Source organism: Drosophila rhopaloa, unplaced genomic scaffold (assembly GCF_018152115.1).
Source record: "Drosophila rhopaloa isolate 14029-0021.01 unplaced genomic scaffold, ASM1815211v1 contig_3, whole genome shotgun sequence".
Lineage (NCBI taxonomy): Eukaryota > Metazoa > Arthropoda > Insecta > Diptera > Drosophilidae > Drosophila > Drosophila rhopaloa.
In genome coordinates, this window is record NW_025335123.1 from 26284977 (window position 1) to 26304431 (window position 19455).

Here is a 19455-nt window from a genome sequence, read left to right on the forward strand (position 1 = left end):
CAGGGAACGTTTAAACCATTAGAAAAAGTCATGTTAAGAGTTCATTTTACGAATGATATTTATTGTTGTGGATTGTTGTAATTTAAATAGAGTAATTATTATTAAGAAAAAAATATGCACTTTTAACTCTTTTAATGCAGCTTCATTAAGAGTTTTGCATTTTACAACTCCCTTCTCCCAGTCGGGCAGGGATTTTGGATCGTATCCACCTGTTAGCGATACTAAATATCTGTGTAGGTGTAGGAGAGTGGGACGTGTGCGTCTGAATGTGTCTGTGAAAAGTGTGAGTGTGGTATGCCATGTAAGGAATATAATTATTTGTAGGGTGCCATTGATTTCGACACGTCTGCTTATTTATCTTTATACTTAAATATCTTGAGTTCGCATTGTTATCATCGTTTGCATGTAATATGTTTATTTAAATGTGTATTCGTTGCGTGAATTAGCATGTAAATATATGTTGTACATATACGTCGAATGGCACTAAATAAATAATACAAATCTACTAACTTAATATTAAATATTTGTTTCTGTGTATATGTTATGTATTGAGCGCGCACCTAGGGGTTTAAGTGTTTCGAATTTTAGTCTTAAATTCAAGTCTATTGCACCGGCCAGGACTCTTGGGCATTAAAACTGGGCCTCCTTATAAATAATACGGCTAACCGTGTTAGGCTATAAATTACGATCAGCAGAAGCCTTGAGAAGGTGACCTTCTGTGGTTGTATTTAAGCTATTGGATATGCATATAATAGAACTCTGCATTTATACATATATGAGTAGCAGAGATACATATACTCCAAAATGTTTATTGTAACTTTTTATGTGTGGTGTGGTGTTAGATCTTAAGTTAAAACGCTCAACGTTCGCTTCGTTCCCACATCGATCAGGATCAGCGAACTGAACTTTAGTCCCCATTCAGACTTCGAGACTTGAACAATTTAAGGAATGAGTTTTTGTGTTTAATTGTTTAAGTTCGTGTGTTAATTTAAATTTAAAAGTAAATTAACCATTAATACTCAAGTGTAATGCTGGCCGAGCAGTAAAATTAACAAATCTATATCTGTGCATTGGTGTGCAAGTTGTCTATCCACATTATTTCATTATTTCTTCCAAACATCGGAATATATGTACATGCTTACATGGTAGGGATGCTGGTGTACGATTTTCGGATAACTTTGGATTTGCTAAAAACAAATGCAGTCAAGAGCTCTTGACTACGAAATTCCCGGACGCCTCATCACGATCGAAATGGGTTGGGAGGAAAATAAACCCATTACGTTCCCGGGGAGCTTTGTCTATCCGTCCGAGTCCGTATGTCGCTGAGCCTTTAGGCAATGCCCGTGACCTACCCATGGATATGGTTTTGGGGGGGCGTTCCTAGCCGCCCATCTTTCGATGTCGTATGTAGCGTTAAATGCATATGGCTAAATATGCATGCACGTAGCCGCGCAATCGCATTTCGTTTACCCATTTGATAGGTGCTCCGTGTAGGTAATACTGCCTTCGGTAGTCCGAAAAGTCTCGAACACTGTCCGAAATTTCTATTAAGAATAACGAGCCTCTCCTTCGAGTAGGAGGGAATGCTTGTGTGTTTTTGTGGGGGAATACAATTAGCTAATCACCTTTTTAACAAAAATAAGTACAATATCTTTGTTTTCGCATTTCATATTGTATATGTATATATTGTGAGCTACATATATAGAACTATCAGTCTCACGTCCCATACCAAGGTAATAATACAAATCTATGACATATTTTCAGCATATACGTAGATCTGTACATATGCATAATAGTTAATCGTAAATCGGTTCGTGTTCCTAGTGTCGTTGTGCTTGGCTATGCTGAGAAATGTTTGTTCTACGTGTGGCTGTGGAGTTGCCAGGTCCTGGGTCCTAGACCTTGGACTAGGGGTGCTGCTTGGGCATTGACACATCTACTCAGATGGATACATCGAGCCTTAGTGCTGGGGGTGTTCGTGCTGGGAAACATTGTGTAGTCTTCTCAATCTTCGACTACGTCGTAGTGTTGTGCAATATTTGTGGGCTTTAATCGCTTCCCCTCCTGCTCTTGACCTATGTGCAACTTCATTGAAACAACAACAAAAATACAACATGCAACAAGTACATCAATGTTAGCGAATACATAAATACATTCATCTGCTTTATGGGGCGATGCCCACTTGTTATGGGTGTGCACAAATGGTGATTACGTGTTACACATATGAACGGTTTTTGATTTGTGATTCGATTCTATAATTGTTTTCATTTTGTTTCCGATCATTTGCATTGCGTTTTTAGAGACAACACCTAACGAACATCGGATGCTGGAGTTGTGCAAATACACATTTATGTACGACAAATATATGATAGTAAATACAAGTATGTTGTGATCCTCTGCCCACCCGGACACACGAAATGGTACTCGTTGTAAATATACATTCATATCGGTTCTGTACGGTTTTGTCAGCGTTGATAATGTCTGGGTGGGAGCGACCAGGGGCTGTAAGTTTTAACGTTTTTTCCTTATCGAAGTCGTAATTCACGCTAATAATAGGGGTGGTGATAAAGGACTTCGGCTAGACTTGCCTAAGCTTTCATTTTAATGTCAGATGCCTGACCGCTCCAATTAAATGTCAATTTTAGCTTCGTTCCACGCCAATTTCCAGTTGTGTTAGAGTATCTCGGTCTCGTACAGCTGTTTGGTGGTTGTCGGGGCTGTCTGGTGTTGGGAGTTCAAATTCAGATTCGAGTGAACAGCAGCAGCGCCCGCACCAGCCGCCCCTGCAGCTGCACCACCACCCAGCGCGCCGCCGACCGCACCGCTCGTAGCATCACTGACCAACACACCATTGGTAGCCGCAGCAGCCGCCGCCGCCGCAGCTGCGGCTCCACTAGCCTCACAAGCTAGACTTAATGCTGCAATCTTCTGCTGGATGTTGGTCTCGCTACCCAGCTTGCGAAGCGTGTTGCTGCCACCGGCCATGTCTTGTGTCTGCGGAACGTCCACCGACGGAAGCTTGCTCATCTGCTGCAGGCGTTGGTACTGCTCCTGCAGCAGCTTCTGCTTCTTGAGCAGCTCCTGGTGGCGCATCTCGAGGGCCACCTGACGCTGGACGTGGTCGTTGCCCGACTCGTTGCCGCTCGAGTTGTCCCCACTGGAGGTGTCGCCGCTAGCCACGACGGGGTCAGCCATCACGCTGTTTCCAGTGGTATTTTCATTCGAATTGACGTTGACATTGACATTGATTGTGGCTGTGGTTGTGGCTGCGGCAGCTAGGTTCTGTGGCATGTTTGGGCTGGTTGGACTGGCCAGTGGACTACGTGAGCTGGTGCGTGGCGGCGGAGGTGGCGGTATGCGCTTGTGGCCCACCTTGGTGATCAGTTCAGCGTTTCGCTCGGGCACGGGAGGCTTGCTGCTGCTGCCGCCACCGTTGGCCAGGACCATCTCGCTGGCCCGCGAACCAGTCGGCGGCCCAGGCAGCTCGGAGTCCGACTCGCTGGGGTAAGAGTGCAGGCGACGCAGGCTGCCCATGTTGGTGTGCACCATCAGCTGCGGCTGAGGCTGAGGCTGAGACTGAGACTGATAGGACTGCTGCGACTGTGAGTGCTGGTGGGTTAGCACGCCGCGCAGGGCTTGAGCTGGCACGCTGCCCGAGGCGACAGCGATGACCATGCTGCCGGTGATCGCCTGCTGCATGTTGACGCTCGCCTCCGTGTACAGACGGGCCTGCGATATTTGCGTGGTGACGGTGCTTTGTACTGCGGCCTGTGCGCTCTCATCGGATGCCGAATCTTCGGGCCGAATCTGCAGGAGAAGACTTGGACCCCTTGAGTTCGGCTGGGGATGGCGGGCCGGGTGTGCACACTTACCTCGTATAGTTGCTGGTGTGGCTGCTGTTGTTGCTGCTGCTGCTGTTGTTGGGCAATGGGCTTGGAGAATGTCTTGAGCTCATCTAGCAGAGCATCGAGTGCGTTTTCGGGTGCGAGTCCCCCGCTGAGAGCGAACGACCCCATCCTGGGTGTTGCGATTGGCTACAAGAACACACAATTTGTCGGTAAAACACAAGTTCTAATGCAGCTCCCGCGAGGCGAAGCCAAGATACATGATATATATATATATAGTTAATAGTCGGATAACATCTCACATTTATACATTCGGTAATAAGGTACTCAAACGGGACATACGTATATGCTCGCAAGTTATTTGATTATTACACATAAACATCTAATACGCAAGTAACCCAGCAAAATATATAGATAGCTTAAACAAACCAACCGCCTTGGCGATCGAAAAAAGGTGCAGTTGCAAAGGATCATGCTGTGAAAAAAAAAGCCGACTTGCAGCAAAGTTTGTATCAAACACGTACGAACACATATATGAGCTTACGAGTAAATTACATGATTGATCGCCATATGTCACAGCACATAAAACTAATGAATATTCACAGGAGCTAAGCAAACATAGCAAGCAGGCAGCAAGCAAAGGTAAACGGTCTACAAAGGTGGAATGGTGGTACGGTATGATGATAAACGATATATCTAAGGCAAAGTACGGTAGGCATGTGTACGATTATGTGGTAAAAAGAACGAATAGCTTTAAAGGCGGCGTTTGAAAAAGGGAAGATACGGATGCGACAGATGACGGCAGATTCCAGATGGGTGGGTTGGTGAGGTTCTTGTACTACAGAAACTCTAAACTAAAAAAAATCGAAAACCATTTGAGACGCATTCATGGATTTTAAGGAAGTCTTCACCGATTTTTGTATTCTGAATGTCGGGACAAACGTCTTTCTATAAGGTATTAATCTAAGTTTCCATGTATGAACTTTAGACCACGCGCATCCCTCGGGTGCAGGACTTTACCAGCACTAAATCTCTAGTACGATAGCTTCTCTTATGACTATAGCTTGAAGTATAATATTATCTCGCTCCCAGCAGGGATTGTTCTGATGTGTATAGAGCGGACAAGATAAAAGGCTCTGATTACTAAATTGGTAATTAAATCTGATGATAATGGGGAAACACACTTTCGGAGTTACGCATGTGATTGATGTGGGGCTGATGGGTTGATATATTGTTGAAACTTCAAAGACAACAATCGATGAGTGAGAACAGTGACTGAACAGTGGTGACAGTTTGCATTCTTTATTGACTGCAATACAACTGGCCCTTCGATTGTCTGCTTAAGATTAATTATTAGGTACTATGAGTAATTATGATTTCGGGGATCGGTGTGTTTGGTTTAAGGGACTTGGGGGGAAGTGGCTGGTGTGTACGTACATAAACAAGGGTACATATACATACATATTCTCTAATTTGTATATTTGTATATATACACAAATATGCGTCGTTCGCAACTACAAAATATCAATTAAAAGTTAAAAAAGATTCGGGTAGAACGCGATTAACTGGTGAGTTATTTTTTCAGCGGGAAGTGTCTGTATGATTATAATAAATAGAAACACTTAATAAAATGAAACCAGGAACGTTCACTAAAAATCTGTATTATAACTTTAATTCTGCATCTCTGTATATTGGCCACTGTATCCGTTTCTGTTTCTGTGGATGTGCGTGTTTAATTTATTCCTGGTTTGCTTAATTATCTCCAACCAAGAGATTGGTCAAATAATTTGTTCCCCGGTTTTCACGTGTGTAGGTGTACTAAGACAAGTCACGGACCGCGCCTGAACATAATCTGAAGGAAATTTAAACGGAATAAGATCCCAAGAATCACTTTTGATGCGAGCTTACCGAGGAGTAATGTACACATTTTGTAGAAGGAGACAAAGACAGAACAACATGTAGAACAAAGAACAAACACCAACGGAAGACTTGCAAAGCAGCGAACACTGAAAACAAAACTCCGTTTACGATAACGGATACAGGGGGGTGGCACGGAAACAGGAAGGATGTAGGAGTGGAACAAAATCAATGAAAATAAGCCTTCTTGCACTTATAGGTGCGGATGTATTTTGTTAGCGCTACCGGATGTATGTATGTCTATCCCACCGGATAAAGTTCTCAAAATTAACGCTATTTATTTTTTTAATATTGCCCTGACTCAGGTTCAACTGTCTGAAAAATAACAAACGGGTGATTCATAACACACGAAATTTGTTTCAATCGGAAAGCAAATACAAAAAAATCAATAAAAATCAATGAATTCAAAGTTTCTTTCCCACATTTTTGACCCACTCAGGAAATGCTTATGACTGCGCCCAGAAAGTTGTTAAAGGACGGTCCAGGAAAAGCTCCTGATTAGAAGACGTGGTTACGCGAGAGAACTGGCGTTTGAAATAAATGCGCAACCGGATCGCATGTGGTATTTTATATAGCAGGGATGAGATGTAACCCGTGGAACGGTGTTTTAAATGACAGTCATTCAAATGGGCTTTTATTAATACATATGTACATACGAACATGGATATGTTGCATTTGTTTGGTTAGTTAAAAGGGTTGCGGTTATTAGAAGTGTTTTTTTCGTGGCTTATGGACAGCTTTGATGAGGTTTGACATGGGTTTCGAGTTTAGTACGAGTATTAGTTTAGTTAGAAGTTTATAGCAGTAGTAAATAGTATAAAAATATAAACTATTATGTTTAATGCAGAGCAAATTATGTTTGGCAAAAAGAAAATTGACTTAGTTTTATGATTTCTTCTTTTTCGATAAGGTTTTTTTGCTTTTTAATTAGATTTTGTTTTGTTTTAGATTTTTTGAGTTTGTTTTTGTAATGTTCTTTTATATTTTGATTTTCAGTCATTACTCAGTAATTGCCTCTTTGAAGTTTGAACTCCATCGCCAGTTAAACTATGTGGGTTGTAGTTGTTGTTGTAAACGATATTCAAAATGTTTGAGAAAAGGCGAAAGAGAGAAAACGAAGGTAAACCTCATTTTATAAGACGTTAGCTTTATAAATTAACTGTTGTGTTCTGTTTAATTGTTTTCATTTTTTGGTTCTTAGCATGTGATGATGGAACAGGATACCTTAAAAGTATCTGTAATTGTACGTGTGGAATTTGGTAGTTAGTTGTGTGTTTAAATATCTAAGACCCAACAAAGCAAGCTCAGAACAATCAGCTTGAGGGATAAGGGGCAGAGGCCAGTAGTATGGGTAAGGGACAAGGGCAAAGGCAAAGACTAAAAGGGCGGGGTCCGGGTCGGTGGCTGGATCGGTGAAGCTTCACGGTGTTTTGCGGTGCTAAGTGGGGCGCTATCTCAACTTGTGCCAGTTTGATTGGACTTCACGCGATCCCATTCGATTCAAATTGTACGTAATAAAATTTTGATACGGTTATTTTCTCTGAATGAATTAGTTGAATGGTTGAATAATTTGTGTGAAATGAGCGATGAACCAAAACACTATTTTTGTAACAACAGCCAATTGCAACTTATTTATAAGATAATCGCACAAAAGATAAACCAAAGACTACAAACGAATAAGTGTAAAGTAATCAAGGTTATTTATGTTTATACAACTAAGAGGGTTCGTATTCAAACTAAGCACAGTACCCAATTTAAATGTTAAATCACCGCCAGAACTCGAGGTAAAGAGTTGGATAAGCTTCATTCGACTCTGCTCCTCATATAACCAGAAATTCGCTTTTCCCGGATAAGCGAAAGAGGAAAGACGGAAGGACCGCTGGAAAGGCGGGAATTTGCAGCACCTATGCGATATTGCTTGCTCGGAAACATCGCAGGTTCGGATATTCGGGTGAAAGCTACGAGTCTAGAGACAGGATCAGATCTGATCCGGTGAGGTGGATTCGAAATGAAAGCATAGCAAACTCGATATATGGTAGGACAAAAGCAACTAATCTCTGCGATAAAAAAAGTGAAAACAATACTTTTATACATATGTATAGATAGTCATGATACGTTATGTAGCAGAATAATATGTATATAAGTATATGGACATGGAGCTGTGGCCGGGCCTCATAACGCTTTCTTCGATTTGGATTTGAACTAGCTCTGTGTAACTGTCGCAGCAGCACGATCTCTGTCTCACCCTAAACCTTGGGTGCTTCGCACTCACCTTGTCGGGTGCCGAGATGTCCGCGGACCGCGGTGGCTCCTCACTAATAGTTGGCTCGTTGGGCGGTAGCCGTTGCTCCTGCACACTGGCTAAGCTGTGGAAGCAAAAGGAGAGGATAAGCTCATCGGCACGGACCTGAGGAGTTGGTGATGGACAGCCACAGATGGTCGACGGGGCTACAAACCGTTTGAGCGTCACTAATGTGCCAGTCAGCTTCTTGCAGCGGCGCAGCGCCGACTCCAAGCGGTCGGGCTCTTCTTTGAGGAACTTTTCTTCTCGCACCACCTTCTCCATCTCGTTGGACAAGATGCAGCGGAGGCCGTTTGAGAGGGCCGGGAACTTAAGCTTCAGTTCAGCGACAGTTTTGCTGAAAAGGAGTAGGCTACTTTCATTCGTCGGCTACTGGTCAACTTCAGCACTTACCTAGCCCGACTCAGCACCAAAGCCATGTCCTCGACAGCGGTCATGTTGACGCGGGTGCGCCGGTTGATTACCTCGCCCCGCAGGTTCTCCACGGACCCCTCCAGGTCACTCAGGTCCTTCTCCAGGCGGATGACTTCCTGCTTGTAGAGCTCCTCCTCGCGCGAAATTCGAGTGGCGTCCTGGTCGCCCTGGTGGTCCCAGAAGCTGCCGCTGCTCGCCAGCAGCGTGGCGCGAATGCGCATAAAAGTGCCCTTGATGTCCTCGCGTACGGCGACCGCCTGGGCCTGGGAGAGGCGCCGTAGGGTGCGCACCTCCATCCGCAGGTCCTTCGCCTTCTTCTGCAGACCGCGCAGGTGGTTGTACACCTCGGGGGCCAGTGCAATGTCCGCCCGGTAGCTGGGGTGAGTGGTCTGAGCCAGAACGATGGGCTTGGGCGGCGGAGGAGGCTTTAGGCGGTCGCGCTCTGTTGTGGTGGGCAGAGAAGGGAGGGGGAGGAATATGTAGTGGGAAAGCGAGGCAATGCCGTTTGGTGGGAAAACGTGGTTGATGCATGCGTAACAGGTTTTGCTGTTCTTACCTTGTGAAGAAGTGCGTGGTAGGGTGGACGACTTGATTGCCGGCTTGGTTGGTTTCGTGTCAGCTGTAAAAACCATGCCCGTATCGAAGGCATTGGGTGGCAGTGGTGAGAAAGGGAAATGGATGCCTTTATACGATCTTGGCTTGCCTTGTGTGTAGAAAGCGAATCAGGCACATCACTTTCCCAGACTCAGAACGAAATTCGAACGAAGTTACCACACTTTTGATTGATATTATAGTACTATTATACTAGGGTATAATAAATTTAAAGTCGTTAATGTTTTCTACATAATGATTAAACACATAATCGTTTATGATAATTAACATTTTTTATTTATTCCAATCTATTCATAAATTTATTCTGATCTTGTGGATTTCTGGTCGAATTTTATTTAGAGTGTTAAGGTAAAAAGGCCGATGTGAAATAATTACCGGTATGAAGAGGGTTGTGAGATTTTGGTATTCCCTGTATGTCATCGCTAAAGGACACAGATTTCTCAAAGGACACCGATTTTTCTGCAAGCAAGGACAATACATGTGATGGCCGTTTGGAAGCGAGACTGTGCGAAACTTACGGCAGGAGTTCTTGCCCAGCTTGGGAGCTTTCTCCCGAATGTACAGTTCGTCTCCGGAGCCGTTGGCTGCGCAGCGTGCGGAGGAGAGAACAAATAAGATAAGAGGATAAAAGACAAACTAGCAGCAAGGCTTAATTAACCGAACACTTGCATCTAACAACAAGCTTTGTCCGAGCAACTAAAATGTTCCAAAAATGTAAGTTCTACAAAGCAGTGTCAGACGGTGCGGCCAACGTAGGTGCTCCAAGGTAAGTGAGTGCCGAGACAACAACACATACGGAAGCGAACCCAGAAATTCAGAAGGTTCAGAAACATACCTTGCATCTGCGTTGGTACGACCAGATAATTTGGATCCAGGGTGGGCACTGCCAGAGGAGCGATCTGGGGGTTCTGGTTAACTAGGGCTTTCTGCACCAATCCCGTGAGGTTGGCCAGCTGCCGTTCCATGTGTTCCACTCGAATGCGGTGCAAGTCTTCTGGCCTGCAAGTAAGCAAAAAGTAGAAATCAGTATAAAACTTGTCTCCAAATGTTTTGCTTTTTCGAGTCGCTCCACCGCGCTTACTGGGCCACACATCCGCCGCCACTGAAATGCTCCAATTGCGCAGCCCAGCCTAGGCATCATACAACTGGCTGGGGCTTACGCTTAGACACCGGAATTGGAACTGATGTCGAAACGCGGGTCGGAACACCTAGTGCACAGGCAAGAATGCTAACTGCGATGCTACTCCAGTACACTCTACCGCTGCAGACCCCGATGCTCTTGAACTGGTTCAGTATACCCTCCATTCCGTTCAGCAGCATCAGCCACAGCTGCGTTGGCACGCAATGCCAGTCCGCTTTTGCAGTCGTCAACCGAACGCAAGTTGGAGCAGTGCAAGAACCACTGAGCTGGCTGCAAAAACATGACTACCTGCAGTGGTATGTACGATTCCATTAGATTGGGAAACCCAGTGGCCCTGGACACATGCTGAATCCGACTTGCACACAATTCCGACAGTTTCCAGCACACCAGCGCGGTTCGCCCGCTGCCTGGCAAACTTTCAAATGGACGAGCTGCTGTTGCTGAAGAAGTCCGTGCTGAGAATGGAGTTCCAGGACGCAGGCAGTTCTCCAACGCCAGCCAGGGAATGTCCGGATGTGGAGGGATCGCAGCTCCCAGAACGTATGGCCTTGATGGCTGCAGATCGGTTAGCCCTTTTTTCGACCAGGTGCTGGCTTGCAGTGAAAACTTATCCGTTTCAGGGGTGAGCACGATACTACTGGCTCTAGTGGTTCTTGGCAATCGACGCATCCACAGGCCGCGACTCCTTGGGTCGAGCAGAAGCCGTCAAAGCTGCAAACCCTGTTTCAGATTAGTATTACAGCTTTGGCCTTTCTCTCGTTTGGCGGCTACCTGCTCTGCCTAATTGTGCAGGCCATCAAGAGCAAGGGCACCACCTACTTCCACCCGGTGGCTACGGCCACCACCACCTCATCCAACGGGAGCGTGAAGCGCATCAAGATATACCGCCGCAGCAAGCGCAGTTTCGTACGGTCAGGGCATCTGCCCTCAGCTTCGCCTATGGGGATTCTGCTACAGCAAGACTACGCCTTCTACATGAAAGCTGCGAGGGATCGAAGGAGGAGCATGCTCACCTAGTGGGGTCGTAGATCTGATTGCCGCGGTGCGCTAGGCGGTTAAGTCCCGGTCCCACCTTAATGCCGTACAAGGCGTACTGATCCTCGGTCATGGTTCCGTCGCTGTGGTGGGCACAGATTAGCAAATATTACTCATAGAACCATCCACCCCGCCCCCCTGCACTCACCTCTGCTCCTCGTCGATGATGGGGGCCACGACAGTGCCCCTTGTGCCGTACTGGCTGTAGTACGGCTCCTCGTAGTTGCCGCGGCTGCCGCGCTCTGGAGAACTGGTGTAGCCGTCTACAAAAGGAACCGGCTCGGTTAGCAGTGCAACTCGGATGGGTAGGTAGTAAGTGTTTATGGACTTGGTTATCAGACGGTACTAGATTACACTCGTTAGTTGAATTTTGGAGTGACGAAACGCAATAAAGGAACGCATAAGAATGATTCGAAATGAAAATAAATAACGCTTTCCGATTCGTTTGTGTGGATAGTGAACTGTCAATATCGCATTAAATTTGAGTTTGAATTTAATATTCTAGCGGTTCCGTAAAGCAAGCGCAAGCCAATGAATGATCAGATGCGAGTAAGCGCGTATAATGTAAGCGACTGTTCACATTGCACAAGTAAGTACATGGAAGCGGTCGTACAATCTTAGCTATAATTGGATAGAAAGGCAAATTCTCGTGTACCTGGAATGCTGTATAATTGATCCGGGGTGTAGGGGAACAGGGGTTCCATGCTACCCCTTGGATTGAGTGATCTGAGTGGTTTCACAGGCGCTCCTTTTTCGGTTTTGTTTAGATTGGTTTGGTTCGGTTTGATTTGATACACACAGAGTTGGTGTTCGGATGTGAGTGTTGGGTTAATGGATGGAACATGAATCATATTTAGACTGGGCTTTCTCTCGAGCAGAGAATGCGCATGACTGAGAACTGAACCAAACAAAGCAAGACAAGGCACAACAAAAGCCCGGAAAATTCTGGAGACCCGGGAATGATGGGAGCGGCAAATGAGCCAGGAGGGATCACCCAAACGGAGGTGGAGGAGGATCGGTCAACTCAAAGCAAGAGTCCACTACTCAAAGGAACGAAACAAAAGAATACGAAATCAATTAGTCGGTTCGACTACGTTACGCACCCATCGACACCTTATTTCGTTCTGAAGAGTACATGCCGCGGGGCAAGGTCTGCGACGATCCCACGTAGTAGGGTGCCGGCTGTTTGCCAATCTGAAATATAATAGATGGATAAACGCTGTTGGATAAGTTCATCAACCGCCGCAGGCCCATAGCAGCAACTGGGACAGGGACAGGGGCAAGGGCAAGGGACAGGTATTTCGCTTAACACTGCCAATTGGCCTTCGTTCAAGTGTCCGAACTGTCCAATTTGATTTCTCCTCCCTTTAATGACGGTCCGTCGCCTATTCCAAAAAGTGCGCATAGACACACTTACTCGCCATCACACAAAGAGAAAAATTATTGTTTTTATACAACAAGACGAGTTGATACCTACATAGGTTAGGTATGGTTGGGACTAGAAAGCGAAATAATCGGGTGAGCTGAAAGAATCGCAGTAAGTTTATAATCATGGCTGCGAGGCTCGGTAGCGAGCTACCAAACAAGTTGATTCGGAGAGGTGTCTAACTGATTCTCGGTTTTAATCAAATGAAATTTTCTTATCAAGTTTGTGTTTTGAAACTTTGTTTTCCCGGTGGGAATTAATCTCTGATCCTTTATTTCGTATTTTTATGAATATTTGGGAGTATAGTGAAGTACTGTTTCTTACACCTGTTATGATAATGTGTCAGAATTGATATATTTTTTTTTTTTTTAGCAACCAAACTTTTTCTTTAATTATTATTATTTATTTATTATTTGATTAATTGAATTGAATAAAAATCGAAATAACATTTTTTTGTGCAACAACATTGGCTCAATAACACGGGCTCATGGCCGTGATAAGATCAATACCTAATAATTGGCATTGTACCCACCCACCACTCGATCAATTCGATCCACTCCCTTGGCAAATTAGCTAATTTCGTCGATGTTGTAAAGCAAAAGAGTTCTTCTGCTGTCTATTGACTGGAGTCATTGTGGGAGATCGCTCTGTCCAGCTGGTTAGTTTAGTGGTGAGGCTTGGCTCAATTTGGGTTCTGCCAGTACAGCGACTGCTCATAAGGTGCATTATGGAACCATCCGGCTATGGGCGGCGGTCCCCGGAGTGCAGCTAGTGCAAGTGTTTTGCTCATTCACTGCCTGCTACTGCCACAGCAGCGCAGCCGACAAACCTCAACCAGTTTCGGTTTCAATACAACAGTTTTTTTTACAATTTGTTACAACTGAGCCAGACGAGCGGCCAGTTGGGCAGAGCTGCTGCTGTTGTTATTGTTACGGCAGCGGCTAGGTTTTCGGCGCAACTCAACTTGGCTATGGCGCATGCGTGGATGATTAGTGAAGTGCGAGACATCGCGGCAATCGGACGTTGCAGACGCGTGGAAGAGCCAATTGTCAATCTTCCCAGACACATCCAAATTCAATCGGGGATCAAAATAAAGGTACATCATAAAAATGGCGCAGGGCCTTCCTCTAACTCTGCTCAGGGTCGTGCTCCTAAACGCGGCTGTTTCCTTCGCCTGGAAGCCAATCGCCGTTAGTTTGGGCGGCAGCACCGGGATCAGCGGCAGCACCGCCTCCTACAGCCTCAAGCAGTCGCATCCGGGGACTGCCAGCAGCAGCCACGAAATGTCCGCCAGCTTCTCGCAGTTTGGCAACGAAAAGGAGACCGCAGCGGTCGGGGACGAGGTGCTCCCGGGCCGAGCTGTCATTTTAAGCGGAGGGGACTCCAGTGCCTCGGTGGTCCACCCCATCAGCTTCGCAGATCATGTGGAGGACCAGTATGAGTCCTACAGTATCGAGGACGAGGAGCCACTGACCTTCACGCGGACTCCGCTGTACGGTTCCGATCGCTGCAGCGTCAAGAAGTTTGCTTTCAACCAGGACGGCCAGGTAGAGTACGGCAACCAGATACCGGAGCTGGACCAGTTCACACTTTGCTTTTGGATGCGATTCACCAACCACAGTGGCGACCACGTCCTTTTGACCTACGAGGGTGAGTGACTGAGCGGGCTTGGGTGGGTCGCGACCGGGTTGGGTGGTGGTTAGCCTCTTACCGTGACTTGCACTAGCTTCAGCGGCATTCGAGACAACGGCTCCACAATGACCACTTTCAACGGGCGAACGCTGTTGCATAAGCGGACAACGGGCGAAGGGCGAGTGGTAACGGACGTCGATCTTTTGATGGGCCACGGCGCCAGAAAGAGACCTTCGCTGTGGCCAATGAAAACTGTGGCCACGCTCCGCCGCTCGCACCTGTCTACGAAAGTGAAAGGAAGCCCACTTCCTGACGCAAGTCAGACCAAGCGACAAGTTGCCCGCACTCAGCTTGATGCTCAACGAAGTTGGTGATGATCACGATGATGGTGCTAATGATGATGCTGGCTTACCACTATGTTGGCTCCGTTTGGGAGGAGGATTGGTGCTATTGTCGAGGCGGCTGACTGACTAGGTCTGGTGGCTGCACCCTTTAAGATTCGCTTTGTTTTTCATCGTCTTGATTTTCGGAAATGTTTAACTGTTGTTGTTTTTGTTATCTTGAATTGTTGGTGCTTGTGAAGCTGTCGTTGCGGTCGCATTACATAAGCGATAATTTACCTGTTTCCAGTTGGATGTTGTCGGCATTGTTGGCGTCGCACTCTGAGCGCAGCTTAAGCTGAATCAGCTGGCTTTTGCATTTGACTTAATTCCAGAGCTTCAAGTAGCGGGAAGTCGCGGCGACGGCGATCAGCACTCGAGCTTCCGGATTTTTCCCCGGCCTGCCGCTAGGAAATGCTTTCCTCACAGCCGGTGATTCACATTTAAATGTGAATATGCATATCGCAACATGCTCAGCAGCCTAACAGGATTTGCCGCATGTGCACACTCCCAGCCGCTGGTTGTATAACCGAGCTCCACGGCTCCCCACTCAGTTGGGTTGGCCCCAAGTAGATGGGATGGGATCAAGTGGGATGAGGGTTAGGAAAGCGTTCTGCCGATGTGTCGGCGTAGGGAATGTTGCTCTGCTTGATTTCAAAATCTCACTAGTTTCGCCATTAATGGCATGAAAGCCAATTTGATCCACTTTTATGCATTCACAGCTGGAAAGGAACAACGCGAAGTGCAAATCTGGGTCGCAAATGCGCAGAATTCAAGTTTCCTTTCGATGGCCATAAAAGGTCAGCAAATGTACAGGTAAGTCGATTAAACCGTCAATCTATCCAGCTGAATAATGGTCTCTTTACCGTCCCCGACGAAGATTAAACTACCCGCTGAAAATGCGCCAGTGGCATCACATGTGCAGCTCGTGGAATGGCAAGACGGGCGAGTGGCAAGCATGGCTGAAGGCAGAACGCATTGGTCGTGGTTTCCACAATTCGGTAAGTGGAGCAGACTCAGCTCCAATTACGTTCAATTGCAAAATCCCATATTTGCGCTTTAAATTTACGCGTGCGAATGGCAGATGCTGTAATCTCTTTAATTACTTTCCTGTCTATGCAGTTGGTGGGTCATAAAATTCCAGCGAACGGCAAGCTGCGTTCCGGCGGCAGTTCGGTCACCGGCGAGGTGAGTCACGGCCTGCACTTCGAGATGACTCTGGTTCAGGTCTACCGAGTGGCACTCAGTGCCGGCAAAGCGCACCGTGATCACAAGCACCACCACGTCCACCACTTCGATCACGAGGGCCTGGAGGTCTCCAGCACCACACGTGCCCCACCCTCAGTGAGTTGGGAGTCTTCTCCGGTTAAAGATAGATATATAGCTAACCTGCATTTCTCCTGATCTGCATCCAGATCAACCGTCCTCAGCCCATGCACTCGCTGCTTGCCAGTGGTCAGATCCCGACTCGAGTGCGCATCAACTTGGCCAACCCGCCGCCAGCGGCAGCAGGAGCCGCCCTGCCCGCTGGCGGTGGGCTTGGCGATCCCGCGCAGCAGGCCATTACCATCAATACAAATTTCGTTAATGGACAGATCAACGCGGGCTCGCGGCTGGTGGCCCAGCAGCTTCTAGGACTCTTGCCGCCGAGCGGTTCGGCCCAGGCCCAGCTGCAGCCTAGCGGAGGCAACCGCTTTCAGATGCTGAGCAACTCGGCGAACGTCCAGTTCATCGACGAAACGGAGACTCACATTCAGTTCAAGCGTGAGGCCGACGCAAAAAATCTGCAAAAGCGCGGACTGGTGCTCCTGGATAACGGTTCAGTGGTAGATGACGGATCCGGAACGGACGCCAGCGAGATTTACAACGGCCTCGCCGACTTTGGTGGCATGCAGTTCAAACAGGACCTGACCATGAAAATGAGTTTGGAGGACGAGATCAGCACGCACGACCGAGAGCCCGCCGAGGAGGAGGTGAAGGCCGTAATGGCCATCTGCAGCAGTTGCCACTCGGAGCCCTTTCAGGGCGCCATTGTGTTCGCCTGGAAGGATGTGCGGGAGCACATGAATAACGCGCTCAAGGGCCTTAGCGTGGGCCCATGCGGCAACTTCTAGTTCTACTTCCAGTACGGACAACGGATATAATCCTAGTGTCCCACATCTTATCAATGAATTTTTTTTATACATACGAGTAAGTATTCGTTTGGAGTTGGCATATTCTGTCCCGAACCACCTTTCCCCATGTCCATGTGGGAGTCAACGCTTTACAGTGGTGCCATGGTCCCCAACAATCCTTGACTCGCTCATGGACACCCATCCTTGAGCCCCACACCCTAGCAACTACGCGGTGATACTAAATAAAGGACTATTTTAGCCAAACTAGCCGGCACTCACCTTTGATTTGTGGATGTGCTGATGCTTGTAGTCCGAGTCGAACTCCGGCTCGCTGAAATAGCTCTGATCCTGGTCCCAGTTAGCCTGTGCCGGGGGCAGGGGCTGCGGGATGCCAGGCCCGCCGGGCAGGATCTGGGGCGGGGCCGCCACCTCGGTTGACTCGAAGAGACGAAGCACAGAGCGGTCGCGGATCTCTCGCAGATGCGAACGCACGTCCTCCAGCTCGTAGAACATGTCCTTACTGGCGTCGTGGATGTAGATCTTCACGTTGGGCCCCTCCAAGTACGACATGGTCAACTGGCGCGGAAACGAGCGCACAAACAGGGCGCGCACCGTGTCGATCGATGTGATCTCGTTGGGCAGCAGGGCGCGCTTCGTCTCCGAGCGGTACTGTAGAAAGACCAGTCCCAGCGGCCGCTCCAGCGTTTTGGATGGCGTGCGTACTACGGGGAGCGAGGAGCGCTGCTTGCCGCCCCTCCGGAATCCGGTGCTAGCCGTTTCTACTTCTGACATGATGCCCGGATCGTCATCGAACAGTGGGCCCTGATTAACGGGCGCATATCCCCTCATCGGCTGGTTCTTTTTGTTCTTTTGGGCGCGCGTACTCATCTGCAAGGGAGTAGGATTAAAAACTGTTCGTGTGAGTTTCCTACTGAAGTCCCTACCTCCAAGTCCATGGCGCGCTGTTGCTGGGGCGCCACCTGATGGGCGTGAGGGTGCTGAGAGCCGCCGTAGACCAATATATCGCCTCCGAGCGTGTGGCGACGCGGATCGTCGCGTCGCATGGCTCTGCGTCTCTCTTCGCCAACTGGGTTAAGGATATATATGTATATGCAGGAGTTCCGGATGAGTGGACGTTTCACCAGGAACTCTGCCAGATGCACTTACCTTGTTCATTTGGAGGAAGGCGTCCCGACTTGGCGTCATTTTGCCAATCTTCTTCTGAAACAGAGGCACCACCGAATTAGGCATTGTCCTGACCCAATGGCTTGCTCCACCTAGCCCTTATCTTAGCTTGCGGCTACTTACCGCCCTCGCGTCCCTTGCGTTTCTTCTTCGAGGAGGAGCTGCTGCTGCCGCAGGCGCTCTGGTTGGAGGAGGCGCTCTTGTCTTTGCTCTTCCACCGGATCAACATCCTGCTGATTTCTTCTGAGGTGTGTGGCGCTCAGTAGTTGTGTTCCAGCTGCGGAAAAGACACCAGGATATTGGAAAATGTCAAAATGCAATGTTTGCAATGGACTTTGTTTACGTTTGGCACCGGCAACAACACATTGACCCGCTCACACCCTGCACATGCATCCTTAAACTGTGGTGTAGGCAAACCAGCTCGAATATGTTCTCTGGCGCAACTGCACGCCCATACCTTTGGACCGTCAAGAGGGTGTGGTGGAGGTGAACCTTTCACATGAGACGACGGGAGTGCGCAAATTCTGCTGCGCGGACTGAGCAGAAGGCGTGACTGGATCTGGATCTGGACAACAGCGCTCCACATGAGAGAATCTAAGGAAAGTTAACTTTTCCAAATGCAAAAATATTCCCTATATCCCGACTTCAATATCGAATGGGTAGTGACATTTTATCTATGATTTCATTTATGACGAGCTTTTAAAAAAGGAACAGAATGTGCGTGGGCATGTACAGCAATTTTTCGCACTCTCTCCTTCCCGCTACATGCATGTAGACACTTTGCCTGTTGTACCCAAACAACAGCTCCAGGGAAGGGGCAGGAATAGACATGTGTACACACGGAGGAACAAGGTATACTTTTCAGTGCACACACTACACGAGTTTGTGAGGCTGTGCTGTGTGTACACACATTCCTATCGGCATAATTGCGGGGCTCCAAAGGAATTTTTGATTCGATTTAGGTGCGGTGCCAAGAGGTCAATTGCGTTTTTTTCCAGCACGCCTCCATTTCTGTCAGAATCGACTAGTGCGATGGGGAAAGAAGTTCACGGTGCAGATACTTGGATGCATTCCGGGGAGTTTTCACAGGGGATCTCATCTTGCCTGTACCTATGCACATGTGGGTGTGTGGGCGGTTCACTGGGCCACCGCCGGCGGTGCTTCTGGCTTTTTTTGGGACTGCAACTGGAACTGCAACTATTACGCACTCGCCGATTCAGGAATGTTTAACAATACAACGGGTCTATGCCCCACAGCTCATAGCTGGAGCGACCTTCTTTAAAATCCGTTCGACACAATTTGCGACCAGTACTCGAAACCGACACTCTGCACCCAGCTCTCTGCACTCAGCCACCGCCGCAGCATACGGCTGAAGAGCAGAAATATTTCTGGTATATCTACACCGGAAAGCGTTTCCGCCCTAGCCGAGCGCGGACTGCGTGGTGTTCCGGC

General features: G+C 47.7%; 3 protein-coding genes across 10 annotated transcripts; 2 read left to right on the plus strand and 1 right to left on the minus strand.

Moving 5' to 3' along the window:
• Positions 1-40: 40 nt before the first annotated feature.
• On the minus strand, positions 41-19381 carry LOC108052937 (coiled-coil domain-containing protein CG32809). Of its 8 annotated transcripts, none has more exons than XR_001769673.1 (18): positions 19212-19381; positions 18127-18280; positions 17986-18036; positions 17763-17905; positions 17098-17706; positions 12370-12460; positions 11415-11529; positions 11245-11349; positions 9926-10089; positions 9609-9674; positions 9466-9549; positions 9035-9097; positions 8458-8920; positions 8219-8401; positions 8035-8128; positions 6766-6809; positions 3873-4034; positions 3695-3807 (listed from the first exon to the last, which is right to left on the minus strand). XR_001769673.1 is itself a non-coding variant. In XM_017135495.1 (17 exons), exons 2-17 carry the CDS (start codon positions 18230-18232, stop codon positions 2674-2676), a joined length of 3633 nt encoding a protein of 1210 aa, XP_016990984.1. In that variant the 5' UTR covers positions 18233-18280; positions 19212-19381; the 3' UTR covers positions 41-2673. The 8 variants fall into 8 exon arrangements, 6 of the variants coding, with proteins under 6 accessions (XP_016990984.1, XP_016990981.1, XP_016990982.1 ...); XR_001769672.1 differs by having other exon boundaries at positions 17986-18039; XM_017135495.1 differs by lacking the exon at positions 6766-6809 and having other exon boundaries at positions 41-3807.
• Positions 10221-11248, plus strand: LOC108052934. The gene is made up of 3 exons (XM_017135482.2): positions 10221-10527; positions 10607-10796; positions 10852-11248. Exons 1-3 carry the CDS (start codon positions 10512-10514, stop codon positions 11246-11248), a joined length of 603 nt encoding a protein of 200 aa, XP_016990971.2. The 5' UTR covers positions 10221-10511.
• On the plus strand, positions 13216-17082 carry LOC108052940. Its single transcript, XM_017135501.2, has 5 exons — positions 13216-14342; positions 15427-15520; positions 15585-15705; positions 15827-16048; positions 16120-17082. Exons 1-5 carry the CDS (start codon positions 13802-13804, stop codon positions 16816-16818), a joined length of 1677 nt encoding a protein of 558 aa, XP_016990990.1. The 5' UTR covers positions 13216-13801; the 3' UTR covers positions 16819-17082.
• Positions 19382-19455: the final 74 nt, after the last annotated feature.

What these genes read in the sequence shown, in the direction of transcription:
- LOC108052940 (XM_017135501.2), top strand. Translation starts at nt 13,802, where the DNA reads ATGGCGCAGGGCCTTCCTCTAACTCTGCTCAGGGTCGTGCTCCTAAAC. An exon ending in CGTCCTTTTGACCTACGAGG is followed by an intron (nt 14,343 to 15,426) that starts GTGAGTGACTGA and finishes ATGCATTCACAG; the next exon opens with CTGGAAAGGAACAACGCGAA. An exon ending in CCACACGTGCCCCACCCTCA is followed by an intron (nt 16,049 to 16,119) that starts GTGAGTTGGGAG and finishes ATCTGCATCCAG; the next exon opens with ATCAACCGTCCTCAGCCCAT.
- LOC108052934 (XM_017135482.2), top strand. An exon ending in GCCTTGATGGCTGCAGATCG is followed by an intron (nt 10,797 to 10,851) that starts GTTAGCCCTTTT and finishes TATCCGTTTCAG; the next exon opens with GGGTGAGCACGATACTACTG.
- LOC108052937 (XM_017135492.1), bottom strand. Translation starts at nt 18,232, where the DNA reads ATGTTGATCCGGTGGAAGAGCAAAGACAAGAGCGCCTCCTCCAACCAG. An exon ending in ATCATCGACGAGGAGCAGAG is followed by an intron (nt 11,350 to 11,414) that starts GTGAGTGCAGGG and finishes TGCCCACCACAG; the next exon opens with CGACGGAACCATGACCGAGG. An exon ending in TTGGTGCTGAGTCGGGCTAG is followed by an intron (nt 8,402 to 8,457) that starts GTAAGTGCTGAA and finishes ACTCCTTTTCAG; the next exon opens with CAAAACTGTCGCTGAACTGA.